The 14,102-nt window shown below is 41.7% G+C and overlaps 1 protein-coding gene and 1 pseudogene across 1 annotated transcript in view; one reads left to right on the top strand and one right to left on the bottom strand.

Annotated features, from left to right (window-relative positions):
• Top2a (DNA topoisomerase II alpha) overlaps positions 1-14,102 on the top strand; it is a 32,855-nt gene that overhangs the window by 15,848 nt on the left and 2,905 nt on the right. The window contains 20 exon segments of the mRNA XM_021175955.1: positions 4-113; positions 243-348; positions 445-554; positions 785-877; positions 2,119-2,233; positions 2,333-2,454; positions 3,061-3,209; positions 4,997-5,228; positions 5,390-5,524; positions 5,643-5,843; positions 6,283-6,478; positions 8,028-8,119; positions 8,344-8,502; positions 8,608-8,691; positions 10,076-10,261; positions 11,269-11,359; positions 12,322-12,468; positions 13,152-13,275; positions 13,401-13,444; positions 13,878-14,021. Coding sequence (XP_021031614.1) covers positions 4-113; positions 243-348; positions 445-554; positions 785-877; positions 2,119-2,233; positions 2,333-2,454; positions 3,061-3,209; positions 4,997-5,228; positions 5,390-5,524; positions 5,643-5,843; positions 6,283-6,478; positions 8,028-8,119; positions 8,344-8,502; positions 8,608-8,691; positions 10,076-10,261; positions 11,269-11,359; positions 12,322-12,468; positions 13,152-13,275; positions 13,401-13,444; positions 13,878-14,021 — 2,640 coding nt within the window.
• Positions 9,812-9,914, bottom strand: LOC115032658 (annotated as a pseudogene).

The following is a 14,102-nucleotide window of genomic DNA, read 5'->3' as shown; positions in this document are numbered from 1 at the left end:
AGGACCAAGATGGTTCTCACATCAAAGGCTTGCTGATCAATTTTATCCATCACAATTGGCCATCTCTTCTGCGACATCGTTTTCTAGAAGAATTTATCACTCCCATTGTAAAGGTATAAATGTTCAAGATGCAAAAAGATTCTAAGGCTCATGCTCATTGCTGGGTGTGCCTGAAACTCTGGCTATGCTATGTCAGGGAGTGGACAATGTGCAAAGCCACAGAGATGTGTTCTTTACCATAGGTGTCCAAAAATAAGCAAGAAATAGCATTCTATAGTCTTCCCGAGTTTGAAGAATGGAAAAGTTCAACTCCAAATCACAAAAAATGGAAAGTCAAATACTACAAAGGTTTGTAATGAAACCCACATAGAAATTTTCAGCTTTTTATTATGTAAGGCTCTATTGGGGAACTAATCTGTTTTGTATGTTTGTTTACTTCTATAGGTTTGGGCACCAGCACATCAAAGGAAGCTAAGGAATATTTTGCAGATATGAAGCGACATCGTATTCAATTCAAATACTCTGGCCCTGAAGATGATGCTGCGATCAGCCTGGTAAGTGAGAGTCGTATTGTACATGTGCATTCTTCTTTCAGAAGTCACTCTCAGTGTGCTCAGTTACAGCAGTTAAGTTCCCATAGAGGAGTTCTTTGTGAAATAGAATTTTTCTGGTAAGCATATCCTAGTGACAGAACTAGATACTTTAGAAAACAGGACTTCTGATGTTTCTCTTTTGCTAAAACCAGTAAGTATCAGTGATGTCTTTCCCACCTTCTAATTTGTAGGCCTTTAGTAAAAAACAAGTTGATGATCGAAAGGAATGGTTAACTAATTTTATGGAAGACAGAAGACAGCGGAAGTTACTTGGCCTTCCTGAGGTAAAAGTTGTAAATATACTCCATAAAATATGCTTTTTGGGGGGAGGAGTTGGGTTTTTGGTTTGGTTTGGGTTTTTTTGTTGTGGTTTGGTTTGGTTTGGTTTGGTTTTTTTCAAGACAGGGTTTCTCTGTGTAGCCCTGGCTGTCCTGGAACTCACTCTGTAGACCAGGCTGGCCTCGAACTCAGAAATCTGCCTCCCGAGCGCTGGGATTAAAGGTGTGCACCACCACAACACCCTGCAGGTTTAATTCTTAATACTACTCCTCTTCCCAGCCAAAATGTTTAATGTTTTACACACTGCAATGACTGCAGTGTTAGGCAGCAGCAACCTCATATACCTATTGTTTTTAATTTTTGATCATTTGTTTATTTCTATCTTTGTTTTTATCTGTTTGTTCCTGGCTGTTCTAAAACTTGCTCTGTAGACCTTGTAGGCCTTGAACTCAGAGAGAAGAGATCTACCTGTCTTCTGCCTCCCAAGCACTGGGATTAAAGGTGTATGCCACCACTTTCTGGCTCACCTTTTTTTTTGTTTTTAATTATGGAATATAAACTAGTGCAATAAAGAATGTGTTCAATGTAAATAAGCAAATGCAATTCATACATACAATATACTAAATAGAATTCAAATCAATTAAGATAGAAACAGAGGAGATAGAATGGTCTCAGTTACAAAAAGACAGAAGAGGCTGGGCGTGGTGGCGCACGGGAGGCAGAGGCAGGCGGATTTCTGAGTTCGAGGCCAGCCTGGTCTGCAAAGTGAGTTCCAGGACAGCCAGGGCTACACAGAGAAACCCTGTCTCAAAAAAAAAAAAAGACAGAAGGAAGCATCAACTCAGATGCTTCTCTCAATTTATTCTTGAAGGTTTGAGTATTTTGTGGAGGAATTCACTTATTTCTGTACAGATGTAATTTAAGCCAAGTTCTAACAAATCCTGGCAGCATTTTGAAAAGGAGTTGTCAAAAGAATACTCAAACAACAAATGAAGGAAGAAATATGTTATAGGGGTTCTAATCTCTAATGAATGAAAAAAATTATGCACAGGTAGCTAAATGGGCGGATCGAGAGGAGACTTCAGACAACCTACTGCAATTGTCCCTTCTGCCGAACACTATGGCATTTAATGGTTTTGTGCCAGCTCAAGGACAGAAGAAATCATTCTGGCAAATGATAGTTGTGAGTGTTTGACTTGGTAGTTTATTTCCCACCAGATCCTGTAATACTGCCTTTGATCCCTAGGATTATTTGTATGGACAAAGCACTTCGTACCTCACCTATAATGACTTCATAAACAAGGAACTCATCCTCTTCTCCAACTCTGATAACGAAAGGTCTATCCCATCCATGGTAGACGGTACGTGCCGATGGTGTAGTCTGTTTTTATCGTAGAATGGTGACTTATGCCAAAAATTGCTAAATTGAAAATGTTAATGATTGTTCTTTCATTTTAAAGGTTTGAAACCAGGTCAGAGAAAGGTTTTGTTTACTTGTTTCAAACGGAATGACAAGCGAGAAGTGAAGGTTGCCCAGTTAGCTGGGTCAGTGGCCGAAATGTCCTCTTATCACCATGGTGAGGTAAACCCACAATCTTTAATCAGAATGCCTTAGAGCAGAAGTAATTGAAAGTTATTCTTGAAACACATTTGGTACAAGTGTAAGCTGCTATATCCATCGTAGAAAACAGATTGGTAAAAGTCTTTGAAAACTAAAATATGATTACCCTTTGACCAATAGTTCTATTTCTAAAATTAGCATCCTATTAGGATACTTGTCTACCAAGTTATGTTCATAGATTTTTTTTTTTTAAATACAAGTACACAGTAGCTGTCTTCAGACACACCAGAAGAGGGCATTGGACTCCATTAAGATAGTTGTGAGCCACCATGTGGTTGCTGGGTCCTGAGACCTTCGGAAGAGCAGTCAGTGCTCCTAACCTGAGCTATCTCTCCAGCCCCATGTTCATAGATTTTTAGTAAGATTTAGTATTACTATATGATGTAAAAGTTTAGATACCTTGAAGTCTTATGTTTGAGAACCCTTTCTGCCATCTATTTATCTTGGAAAGGTCACCTTACAGTAACCTTATAAGATTGTGTAACCTAACTGAAGCAGTGAAGACGCACACAGAGACACGCTTGCTTTGTCTTTGGTCAGAGTGATGATTGTTCTTTCCCTCCACAGATGTCACTGATGATGACCATTATCAATTTGGCTCAGAATTTTGTGGGCAGCAATAATTTGAACCTTTTACAGCCCATCGGTCAGTTTGGAACCAGGCTGCATGGTGGCAAGGACTCAGCTAGTCCTAGGTACATCTTTACAATGCTCAGGTAAGTTTGCTTTTAGTGGCTTGAAGCAATATGAAATCAAAGGATAAAATGTTCATTGTTAAAAATAGTCAGTTTTCGATAGAGAGATGGATGGCTCAGTGGTTAAGAGCACTGACTGCTCTCTCAGAGGTCCTGAGTTCAACCACATGGTGGCTCACAACCATCTGTAATGAGATCCGATGCCCTCTTCTGATGTCTGAAGATAGTGACAGTGTACTCACACACATAAATAAATTTTCTTGTTTTTTCGAGACAGGGTTTCTCTGTGTAGCCCTGGCTGTCCTCAAACTCAGAAATCTGCTTGCCTCTAAAAACAAAAACAAAATCCATGCACACCTTTTAATTTTTTAGGCTAAAAAACTTCAAGTTACCCCTTACTCTTAACACTTTATTCAAATTATTAGCAAGTGCTGTGATTTCTGCCCTGGAAAAATAGTAAGCACTCAGCTCACTGCCTTCCCAGTCAGCATCTCAGCAGCAGCCATGGCTCCTGCAGAAGGAAGGCGCTTGCCAGCAAGCAAGGACGACCTGCATTCTGAGTCCCAAAACCCATGTAAAAGCTGGGTGCCGTAAATCCCGGTGCTCTGGTGGCATGGAAGGAGGAGGCAAGAGAATCCCTATAAGCTTGAGGGGGTGGGGTAGGGGGATGACAAGAACAAGGTAACCTGGCATCACAATAACAAACGAGACCCTGTCTTGAAAAAGTGTAAACCAAGGACTGACATCCAGGACTGTCCTTGCACCTCCACGTGTGTGTCGACATTTACACTCCACACACATAATACATATTACATACACATACTCAACATATATACACAGAGAGATAGAAGTGAGATGGGAAGGAAACCCTATGTCTCCCAGGTTGAACTAACTCCTGGCCTTAAGTAATCCATTTGTACCAACTTTGCACAGGCACACACCTCATACTTCATAGTTCTATACTGTTGTTTTATAAGTTCTTACCCACGTTAGCATTCTTTTGTGTTCATAAATGCATGTCTGGGTGACCTTGGGTGCCATCGACCCCTTTAAGGCAGCACCTCTCCTGACCTAGAACTTGGTGAGCTAGCTAGCCCACCTGTTTCCACTTGCCTAGCAAGGGTTATAACTGAATATGAGTTGTTCTGGGGTTAACACTTGAGTTAGCCTTGTGCTAGCATATGGACTGAGCTGTCTACCCAGCCCCAGCACCCACTTTATTTGCATTTTGATTTTTGTTTTGATTTTTCTTTTTATTTATTATTATAAGTACACTGTAGTTGTCTTCAGACGCGCCAGAGGGTCTCATTATGGGTGGTCGTGAGCCACCATGTGGTTTCTGGGATTTGAACTCAGGACCTTCAGAAAAGCAGTCAGTGCTTTTACCCGCTGAGTCATCTCTCCAGCCCCTTGATTTGGGTTTTTTGAAGCAATCTTAATACATATCCAAGGTAAGCCTTAAATTCAAAATCCTTCTTAGACTGCATCTTCAGGTCACAGGATTATAAACATGTTTCTGCGGCACTCATTTCTTAGCACCCTAAGTAATCTCTGGCTTCATCTTCCCCTTTAGCATTCTGTCTGCCCCACTGAACGAACACATGTTCATTACCTGTACTAAAGCTTGAACTTGAGAGGGTTTCTTGTTTGGTGTTGAAGCAAGATCTCACTATGTTCCCTGACTGGTCTAGAAGTCAGAGAGCTGCCTGTCATTGTCCACCAAGTGCAGGCTTGTACAGCCACCATGCCCAGCTGTGTGTGAAAAGTGTCAGGGTCATTTTCTAAATGATGTTCTTTGCTTTCTTTAGCCCTTTGGCTCGGTTGTTGTTTCCTCCAAAAGATGATCACACATTACGGTTTCTATATGATGACAACCAACGCGTTGAGCCTGAATGGTACATTCCTATAATACCCATGGTGCTGATAAATGGTGCTGAGGGAATTGGTACTGGGTGGTCCTGCAAAATCCCCAACTTTGATGTGCGTGAAGTTGTGAATAATATCAGACGGCTTCTGGATGGAGAGGAGCCCCTGCCCATGGTAAGTGCTCTGGGTTGGAACTGTTTCTCGTCAGGCACGGCTGAGTAGATTGGACGCTAAGATAGGGTACAAGGACGAGATTTATTTCAGAGTTTAGATTTGTTTGTTTGTTTAACATATTTGAGATGTAATATTTAGAAAGGTTTTTCTTACTAATTTAGCTCCCAAGTTATAAGAATTTCAAAGGTACTATTGAAGAACTGGCTTCAAATCAGTATGTGATTAATGGAGAAGTAGCTATTCTGGACTCTACAACCATTGAGATCTCAGAGCTTCCCATCCGAACATGGACTCAGGTAAGTAACTATTGACTTCTTAGTTTTTCAAGAGAAAAATATTGTTTTTGTTGTTGACTGTTTAAGAGACTCCTTGCCAAAGGATTATTGTGTTTTGGTTTTTGTTCTTGTTTTTTAGACATATAAAGAACAGGTTCTAGAACCCATGTTGAATGGCACTGAGAAGACACCCTCTCTAATAACAGACTATAGGGAATACCATACAGATACCACTGTGAAGTTTGTCATAAAGATGACTGAAGAAAAATTGGCAGAGGCAGAGAGAGTCGGCCTACACAAAGTCTTCAAACTCCAGTCTAGTCTCACTTGCAACTCTATGGTATGTATTACTTTGTAAGAGATAATATTTCAAAACTGTTATTATCATAATCCTAGCACTTGGGAGACAGAGATGGGGAGATCCTTATGAATTCCAAGGTTATTCTGGGCTATGTAGTCAGACCCTGTCTCAAAAGGAAAGGCTGGGGAGCTGGCTTACACTTGTACATTGATCAATGTACAAGAGCCCTTACACTTGTACATTGGATCTGTGTTCAGTTCTCAGCACCCACATGGCAGGTCACAACTGTCTCACTCAGTTGAGATTCAAGATGTCTTCTTCTGGCCTCCATGGGCTAGTGCTACACACACATGAGGCACATATATACATGCAGGCAAACATCCAGATACATAAAAAAAATTTCAAGTATCAATTTTAAAGGGTATATCAGGCAACCCAATTGATTGATCATAGCTTGAATGTTGCTTTTCTTTTCCAGGTGCTTTTTGACCATGTAGGTTGCTTAAAGAAATATGACACTGTGTTGGATATTCTAAGAGACTTCTTTGAGCTCAGGCTTAAATATTATGGATTAAGAAAAGAATGGCTTCTAGGAATGCTTGGTGCAGAATCTTCTAAACTGAATAATCAAGCTCGCTTTATATTAGAGAAAATAGATGGCAAAATAGTCATTGGTATGTAAAGATCTACTAAATGCCTAAATGCTTGAGATAGCTTTTCCTGGATTGTTTATTGTTATTTGAAAGGTTTTATTGGTACTGGAGTTTAATTACAGGGCCTTGTACTTGCTAAGCATGTATAATGCATTAGCTTCATCCCCCTAGATTGAGCATCTAAAGAAATTAACACAGCTAATATTTACACAGGAAGAAGCTAGAGAATTAAAAGACTTTGTGCGGGTCTGGGGTGTAGCTCTCACGGTGGTAGAATGCTTCCCTGATATCCACAGATCCTAGGTCTAACCTATTAGCCACTCTATTTCCCAGATGATTTTGTTTCATTCGACAAGAAGATGAATGATACCGGGGGGGCGGGGGAGAGTTATTTGGCTAGCAGGAATTAGGAAATATCAGGATGGCCCAATCTTCTTACAGAGTAAATGTCAAGGGTATGAAAGTGTAATCCAGGGAGTTGGAGGGATGGCTCTTATTGCTCTTATAAAGAGCCCAAGTTCAATTCCCAGCACCTACATGGTGGTTCGATATCATGCGTAACTCCAGTCCCAGGGGATCTGATGCCCTCTTATGGCCTGCATAGGCACCAGACACACGTGTGCCCATATGTAAATGTAGGCAAAACACTCATACTAGGTGGTGCTGTCACGTGCCTTTAGTTCCAGAACTCAGAAGGCAAAGGCAGAGCTCTGAATTTGAGGCCAGCCTAGTCTTGCGATCAAGTATCAAAACAGCCAGGGCTGCACAGAGAAACCCTGTCGCAAACAAAGAAAATAATAATAAGAGGGTGGCACTCCACAACTTTATTGCTGGTGATTTTAACTGTCTTTGAAAGCATGGTTGTCTGCAACAGATACTGAAAGCAGAGAACTAGAGAAAGGGAGCAGACACATATCCTGTCCTTCTGTAATTCAGAGAATGAAGCTGTGAGCAGCTGTCCTAGAGCCTAGCCCAACGATGTGCTGCTGAAATCAGTCAGACACGGGATCGAGTCCCAGGCTCTTCACAAGTGGAGGCTCTCATTCTATTTTGAGAATTATGTAGATTACAGCCTAGCCTATGGTCTGTCTCCTGGTAATTCCTTCGTCCTGGCTTACAGAAATTTGTCTGATCTGGGCAGGTATAGGCAAAACATAGACAGCTGAATTTCCCTTTTGCAGGGAGGAGGGTTGGGTAGGGGAATTGTTGGTTTGTTTTTCTTTTCTTTTTTTTTAAAGATTTATTTATTTATTATATGTAAGTACACTGTAGCTGTCTTCAGACACTCCAGAAGAGGGCGCCAGATCTCGTTACAGTTGGTTTGTTTTTCATGACGGGGTTTCTCCGTGTACCCTGGCTGTCCTGGAACTCACTCTGTAGACCAGGCTGGCCTCAAACTCAGAAATCTGCCTGCCCCTGCCACCTGACTGCTGGGATTAAATGTGTGTGGCCACCACCTGGCTCAAATTTTCCAGTTTTAATCTTTTGACTTAATGTAGAAATAACTTGTTTTTCTAAATCTTTCTCAAAGCTTATCTCTTTCTCTTTCTCTCTCTATTTTTTTAAATAGAAAATAAACCTAAAAAAGAATTAATTAAAGTTCTGATTCAGAGAGGATACGATTCTGACCCTGTGAAAGCCTGGAAAGAAGCTCAGCAGAAGGTAGTTTTTTCCTTAGCCACTTGCTAAGCTCCACGTGTGTTCATCCTACTCAGTTACCTCTTGCTCTGACACTCATGCAGGCAGAGCACCACACACAGAATGAAGATGAAAAAAATTAGTTAAAAATGTAGAATTTATTTTCTAACATTTCTAGACATCACAAGTAGAAAATGAAGGAGGCTGCATGTTTGTACTTCATGGTCTGAATTTAATTCCCCCTTTAGGTTCCAGATGAAGAAGAAAATGAAGAAAGTGACACTGAAACCAGCACCAGTGACTCTGCAGCAGAGGCTGGCCCGACCTTCAACTACCTTCTCGACATGCCCCTGTGGTATCTGACCAAGGAGAAGAAGGACGAGCTGTGCAAACAAAGAAACGAGAAGGTGAGCTTCAGAGATGGGGAGGTCCTGGTGGGAAAACTAACTGTTCTGCTTGAAAACACTCCTTGTTCATATTTGCTAACCCCATTTTTTGGTAATCTTGTGAAGGAACAAGAGCTCAACACGTTAAAGCAAAAGAGTCCATCAGATCTGTGGAAGGAAGATCTGGCTGTTTTTATTGAAGAACTGGAGGTATGCATTTTGTAAAGCCTATATTAATATTTATAGCCTAGCAACATGCCCTTTCTTATTTTACTTATAATTATGTATGTGGGGGCGGAGGGCGAGTAAGTGCAGGTGCCCACAGAAACCAAAGGTGCCAATCTCCTGGACTTTTAGGAGTCACCAGGGTGGGTGCTAAGAGCCATAACTCATCCTCCCCAAGAGCAGTAAGGGCTCCTAACCACTGAGCCACCCGTCCAGCACAGCAACATACCTTCTTATGAAAAAATATAGGAAGAGAAAGAATATATGACAAAATATGTAAAAATAATGAAAAGGCTGGCTTTGGTAGCCACGTAGACAGTCAGCCCTCAGACTAAGGTAGGGACATCACAAGTCTGAGGAGCCTAGGCTACCCAGTAAGTTCAAGGTCAGACTAAACTATAATAGTAAGACCATGTCAAAAACGAAGGACTAGGAGATAATGTAGTAGAGCACTTTCCATACAGGTATAAACCTTTGCCCTCTATGCTTAGCACGTCAAAAAATAACATAGTGTATGGCTGGGTTAACATGAGAGAACCCTGGCTGAGGTAGCACACGCCTTTAATCCCATCACTTGGGAAGCAGAGGCAGGTGGATTTCTGAGTTCGAGGCCAGCCTGGTCTACACAGTGAGTTCCAGGACAGCCAGGACTACACAGAGAAACCCTGTCTCGAAAAAAAAAAAAAACAAAAAAGAAAAGGAAAAGGAAAAAAAAAAAAAGAACAAAAGCAGAGAGGACAGTCAGAGTAGTACAGCCTGTAACTTGAGTTCAATCCTCAGAACCCAGGTAAGGTGGCAGGAGAAAGGCGACTCACAAAGTGATCCTCTGGTTTCTATGTGCTTGCTGTGGTGTGTACATGACCATGCACACATCCATCCAGTAATGATAATGTACTTTTAAAGAGAGAAGGAAAAAATTGAGTTATTAATTAGTATGAAGCAAATGATGGCAAGAAATAAACTAAATTTAATATCGGGAATACACACACACATTTATCTGATTTAGCTTAAAGCACAGCTTTCTCTTTGTTTCAGAAAGGCTAAGTGAGAAATTAGACATGCACTCCGTTCTTCTGTTTCTGCCTTTGCTTCTTTCTTTCTTTTTTACTGTGTTGACCCACTTACTACAGACAGGGCCACGGGTTGCTCTAGCACAGAATACTATGAGAGACCCAGGGGAACGGCCTGCCATAAATCCAAACCCATGCACTGTTTCTGCCTTTTCAAAGTAAGCCCGTATTGTATCTCCACCGAGGCCGATCACCAAATTACCTTAAGTTGTATAAAGTTCTCAAGCTTGCGTAACTGTTGCTTTTCAGGTGTTGTGTTTTCTCCACTGCACATGTGCTCTCACTCTTCCCTTTCATAGGTTGTCGAAGCCAAGGAAAAACAGGATGAACAAGTAGGCCTTCCTGGAAAGGCGGGGAAAGGAAAGGGGAAGAAAGCACAGATGTGTGCTGACGTCTTGCCTTCTCCTCGGGGAAAAAGAGTCATCCCCCAAGTGACTGTAGAGATGAAAGCTGAGGCAGAGAAGAAAATTAGGAGGAAAATTAAGGTAATACTTTCAAAATTGAACAAATTAGGACCAGTCAAATGGCTCAGGTACAGATTTCAGTCCCTGGAACCACATGGTGGAAGAAAAGAGCTGACCTCAGACCATAAATTTTTTTTTTTATGTATATGAGTGCACTGTATAGCTGTCTTCACACACACCAGAAGAGGGCATCAGGTCATTACAGATGGTTGTGAGCCACCATGTGATTGCTGAGAATTATGAAACTCAGGAGATCTGGAAGAGCAACCAGTGCTCTTAATCTCAGAGCCATTTCTCCAGCCTCCATAATACCATTTTGTTTGTCGTTTGTTTGTTTTATTTTTCAAGACAGGGTTTCTCTGTATAGCCCTGGCTGTCCTGGAACTCACTCTGTAGACCAGGCTGGCCTTGAACTCAGAAATCCGCCTGCCTCTGCCTCCCAAATGCTGGGATTAAAGGCGTGCCCACCACACCCGGCTTCATAATACCATTTTTTAATGGTGAAAATTACATCTAAATTTCTAACCCTATTGTTTTTATGTCTATGGATATTTGCCTGCCTTGCATTCAGTGTACATAGAATCCAAACGAAGATAGTGGATGCCAAGGAACTGGAGTTACAGACAATAGTGAACCTCCATGTGGTTCTGAGAACTGAACCCTGGTGCTCCGGAAGAGCAGCTGGTGATCTTAACCACTGAGCCATCTCTCCAGCCCGACTTCTTTTTTTGTTTGTTTTGTTTTGTCTCCAGACAGAGTCTCACTATATAGCTCTGGCTGTCCTGGAGCTTACTATATAGAACCAGGCTGGTCGTGAACTCTGCCCTCCTGGTGCTGAGATTAAAGGCCGGCTTATTTTAGATTGCTTAACCAAAACCCAATGAGAAATATATTCTTTCACAGTATATTTGTGTCTGTGTCAATCTATATATGTGAATATTTGACTTTGTTATTCCAAATCACAGGACAGAACTGAGTGGTTTGGTCTTACTGAGTGTTGTTATTTCCTCCATGTTGCTGTCTTCTAGAGTGAAAACGTTGAGGGTACCCCTGCTGAGGATGGTGTGGAAACAGGAAGCCTCCGGCAACGAATAGAGAAGAAGCAGAAGAGAGAGCCAGGTACTGCAGTGGTGGGCAAGGTGGTATCAACTCATGTTTGCATTGTTAATATAGTCTACATAGATAGTCAGTGTTTCTCTACAGTCGAACTAAGTATTGTAAAGGAAGGTGGCACATGAATTATATTTGGAGCTTATGTTGCCCTTGGTGTTTGATTTATTTTAGAAGAGACTCATAATTATTAATTTACTTGAATTCCTTAGTTGAAATCTAAAATAGCTCCCCTCCCCTTTCCAGGAAGTCCTGCTTGGTTTTCCTTGGCTTCAACAGCCTACAGAAGAGAGATAGGAGTAAACTGATAACTATGACCGAGACTGCCTTTACAGTCTGAGCAAACATGGGCAACAGAAAGAGCCCAGAAGGATCTTCTAGTGACCCAGACCTTAGCTCAGACATGTGTTCTCAGGGAACTGATGTTTAGACATTTGTATCACATTATTTACTGGAAATACGTCATACACTTGTGGAATGGAATAACCAAACCATACTATGTAGGGCATGAACTGCATCGCTTCCTACTCGTGCTGCTGTGCCTCAGCCCCTTTACAGTCTGTGAGGAATGAGGAGGAAGCCAGAGGATAGCAGTCTAGTTCGTTTCTGATTGAGTGCTATGACTTAGCGTGTGCAGGACCTTGCCATTAAGCCTAACAACCTGAGTTTGACTTCCCCACCACCATCACCACCACCACCCATATGGCAGAAAGAGAGAACCAACTCCCTTAAGCTGTCTTCTGACCTCCACTCAGTGTAATAATATAAAACTTTTCTGCTGGGCATGGTGGCGCACGCCTTTAATCCCAGCACTTGGGAGGCAGAGGCAGGCGAATTTCTGAGTTCGAGACCAGCCTGGTCTACAGAGTAAGTTCCAGGACAGCCAGGGCTACACAGAGAAACCCTGTCTCGAAAAAAACCAAAAAAAGAAAAAAACTTTTCTAAAGAGTAAATTCCTATCTCCCTTTTAGGTGCAAAGAAGCAAACGACATTGCCATTTAAGCCTATCAAAAAAGGGAAAAAGAAAAACCCCTGGTCTGATTCTGAGTCAGATATGAGCAGTAATGAAAGTAATTTTGATGTCCCTCCTCGAGAAAAAGAGCAAAGAAGTGCTGCAGGTAAGGAGAACTACAGAAGCCCATGGTAGCGTGCTTTAAGATTTGGGTGGCCGAGCGACAACCAGGGCTACACAGAGAAAACCTGTCTTGAAAAACAAAAAAAAACAAAAAAAAACAAAAAATTGGGTGGCCATTGGGCTGTGGTAGCGCATGCCTTTAATCCCAGCACTTGGGAGTCAAATGCAGGCAAATCTCTGTGAGTTTGAGGCCAACCTGGTCTACAGAGTGCAATCCAGGACAGCCAGAGCTACACAGAGAGGCCCTGTCTTGAAATAATAAAGAAGAGGAAAAAAGAATATAGTATACATATTCCTAAAATATAAAGTTGGGGGCTGGAGAGATTGATTGCTCAGTGGTTAACAGCACTGGTTGCACTTGGCAGTAGTGGTGTGTTCCTTTAATCCCAGCACTTAAGCACTGGTTGATCTCCAGAGTACCTTGGTTCCATTCCCAGCACCCTCGTGACAGCTCACTACCAACTGTAACTTCCAGTCTTGGGGATCTAATTCTCTCTTCTGGCCTCCACTGGAATCAGGCATCCACATAGTACGCAGACATACATGCAGGCAAGACACTCAAGCACATAAAGTAACATGAGCGCTGTGGTAATTAATACACACAAAACGAATAGCCTATGCTTAAGGTCTGTGCCCTCTTTGCTTATTCGTGTATGTATTCAACAGCAAAAGCCAAATTCACAGTGGATTTAGACTCCCATGAAGATTTCTCAGGTGCGGATGAAAAGGATGAGGATGAAGATTTCTTCCCATTAGATGCTACTCCACCTAAGACCAAAATCCCCCCCAAGTAAGTGTTTTATCTAATCATAACTATCTGAATTGTTATTGGTCTAGTTATTGATGATTGATGTTTTACACATATGGAGTTGGTTGGAGGGATGTCTTCTCAGTGGTTTTGTTTTGTTCTTTTAGAAATACTAAAAAAGCACTGAAGGCCCAGAAAAGCTCCATGTTTGGTATGTATTTAGGTAGAGTTAGCAGGTGCGTGGGAGATGCTCAGTCAGTCCAGCCCACAGCACCTGCATAAACCCATAGACTTTAGCGCTCAGGACTTAGAGGCAGGAGGTTTGTGAGTTCAAAGCCAATCTGTGCAAAGCTCTGTGCCTCAGAAAGTAGAAATTTTAAATTCAATTTATTATTTAAAATAGTCTAAGAAATTGAAAGTGGAAATACTGGGGGGGTGGGTATGGGGGACTTTTGGGATAGCATTGAAAATGTAAACGAGGAAAATACCTAATAAAAAAAAATGTAACTAAAAAAAAAATTATCCATAAAAAAACAAAAAAAAAAAGAAAGAAAGAAAGTGGAAATACATATCAGGGACAGACCAGCAGGGGAATGTTTTCAATTGCTATCATGACTGACCATTTTCCTTCCTGTTTGAAATAGCTGATCTTGAAAGAGATGTTAAGGACAGTGTGCCAGCTTCTTCAGGCGTTCCTGCTGCTTCTGCTACTGACTTCCCAGCGGAAACTGAACAGTCAAAGCCATCCTCCAAAAAGACCGTGGGAGTGAAGAGGACAGCAACCAAAAGTAAGCCTGGAAACTCCTAGCATTGACATTGACGGACTTTCTCAAGTCAGGCTTGGCTTTGCTTGCTTTGCTTTGCTTGCT

This window comes from Mus caroli, chromosome 11 (genome assembly GCF_900094665.2).
Source record: "Mus caroli chromosome 11, CAROLI_EIJ_v1.1, whole genome shotgun sequence".
In the NCBI taxonomy this organism is placed as follows: Eukaryota; Metazoa; Chordata; class Mammalia; order Rodentia; family Muridae; genus Mus; species Mus caroli.
The sequence above is the reverse complement of the archived record's forward strand: the minus strand, read 5'-3'. Positions and strand labels throughout refer to the sequence as shown.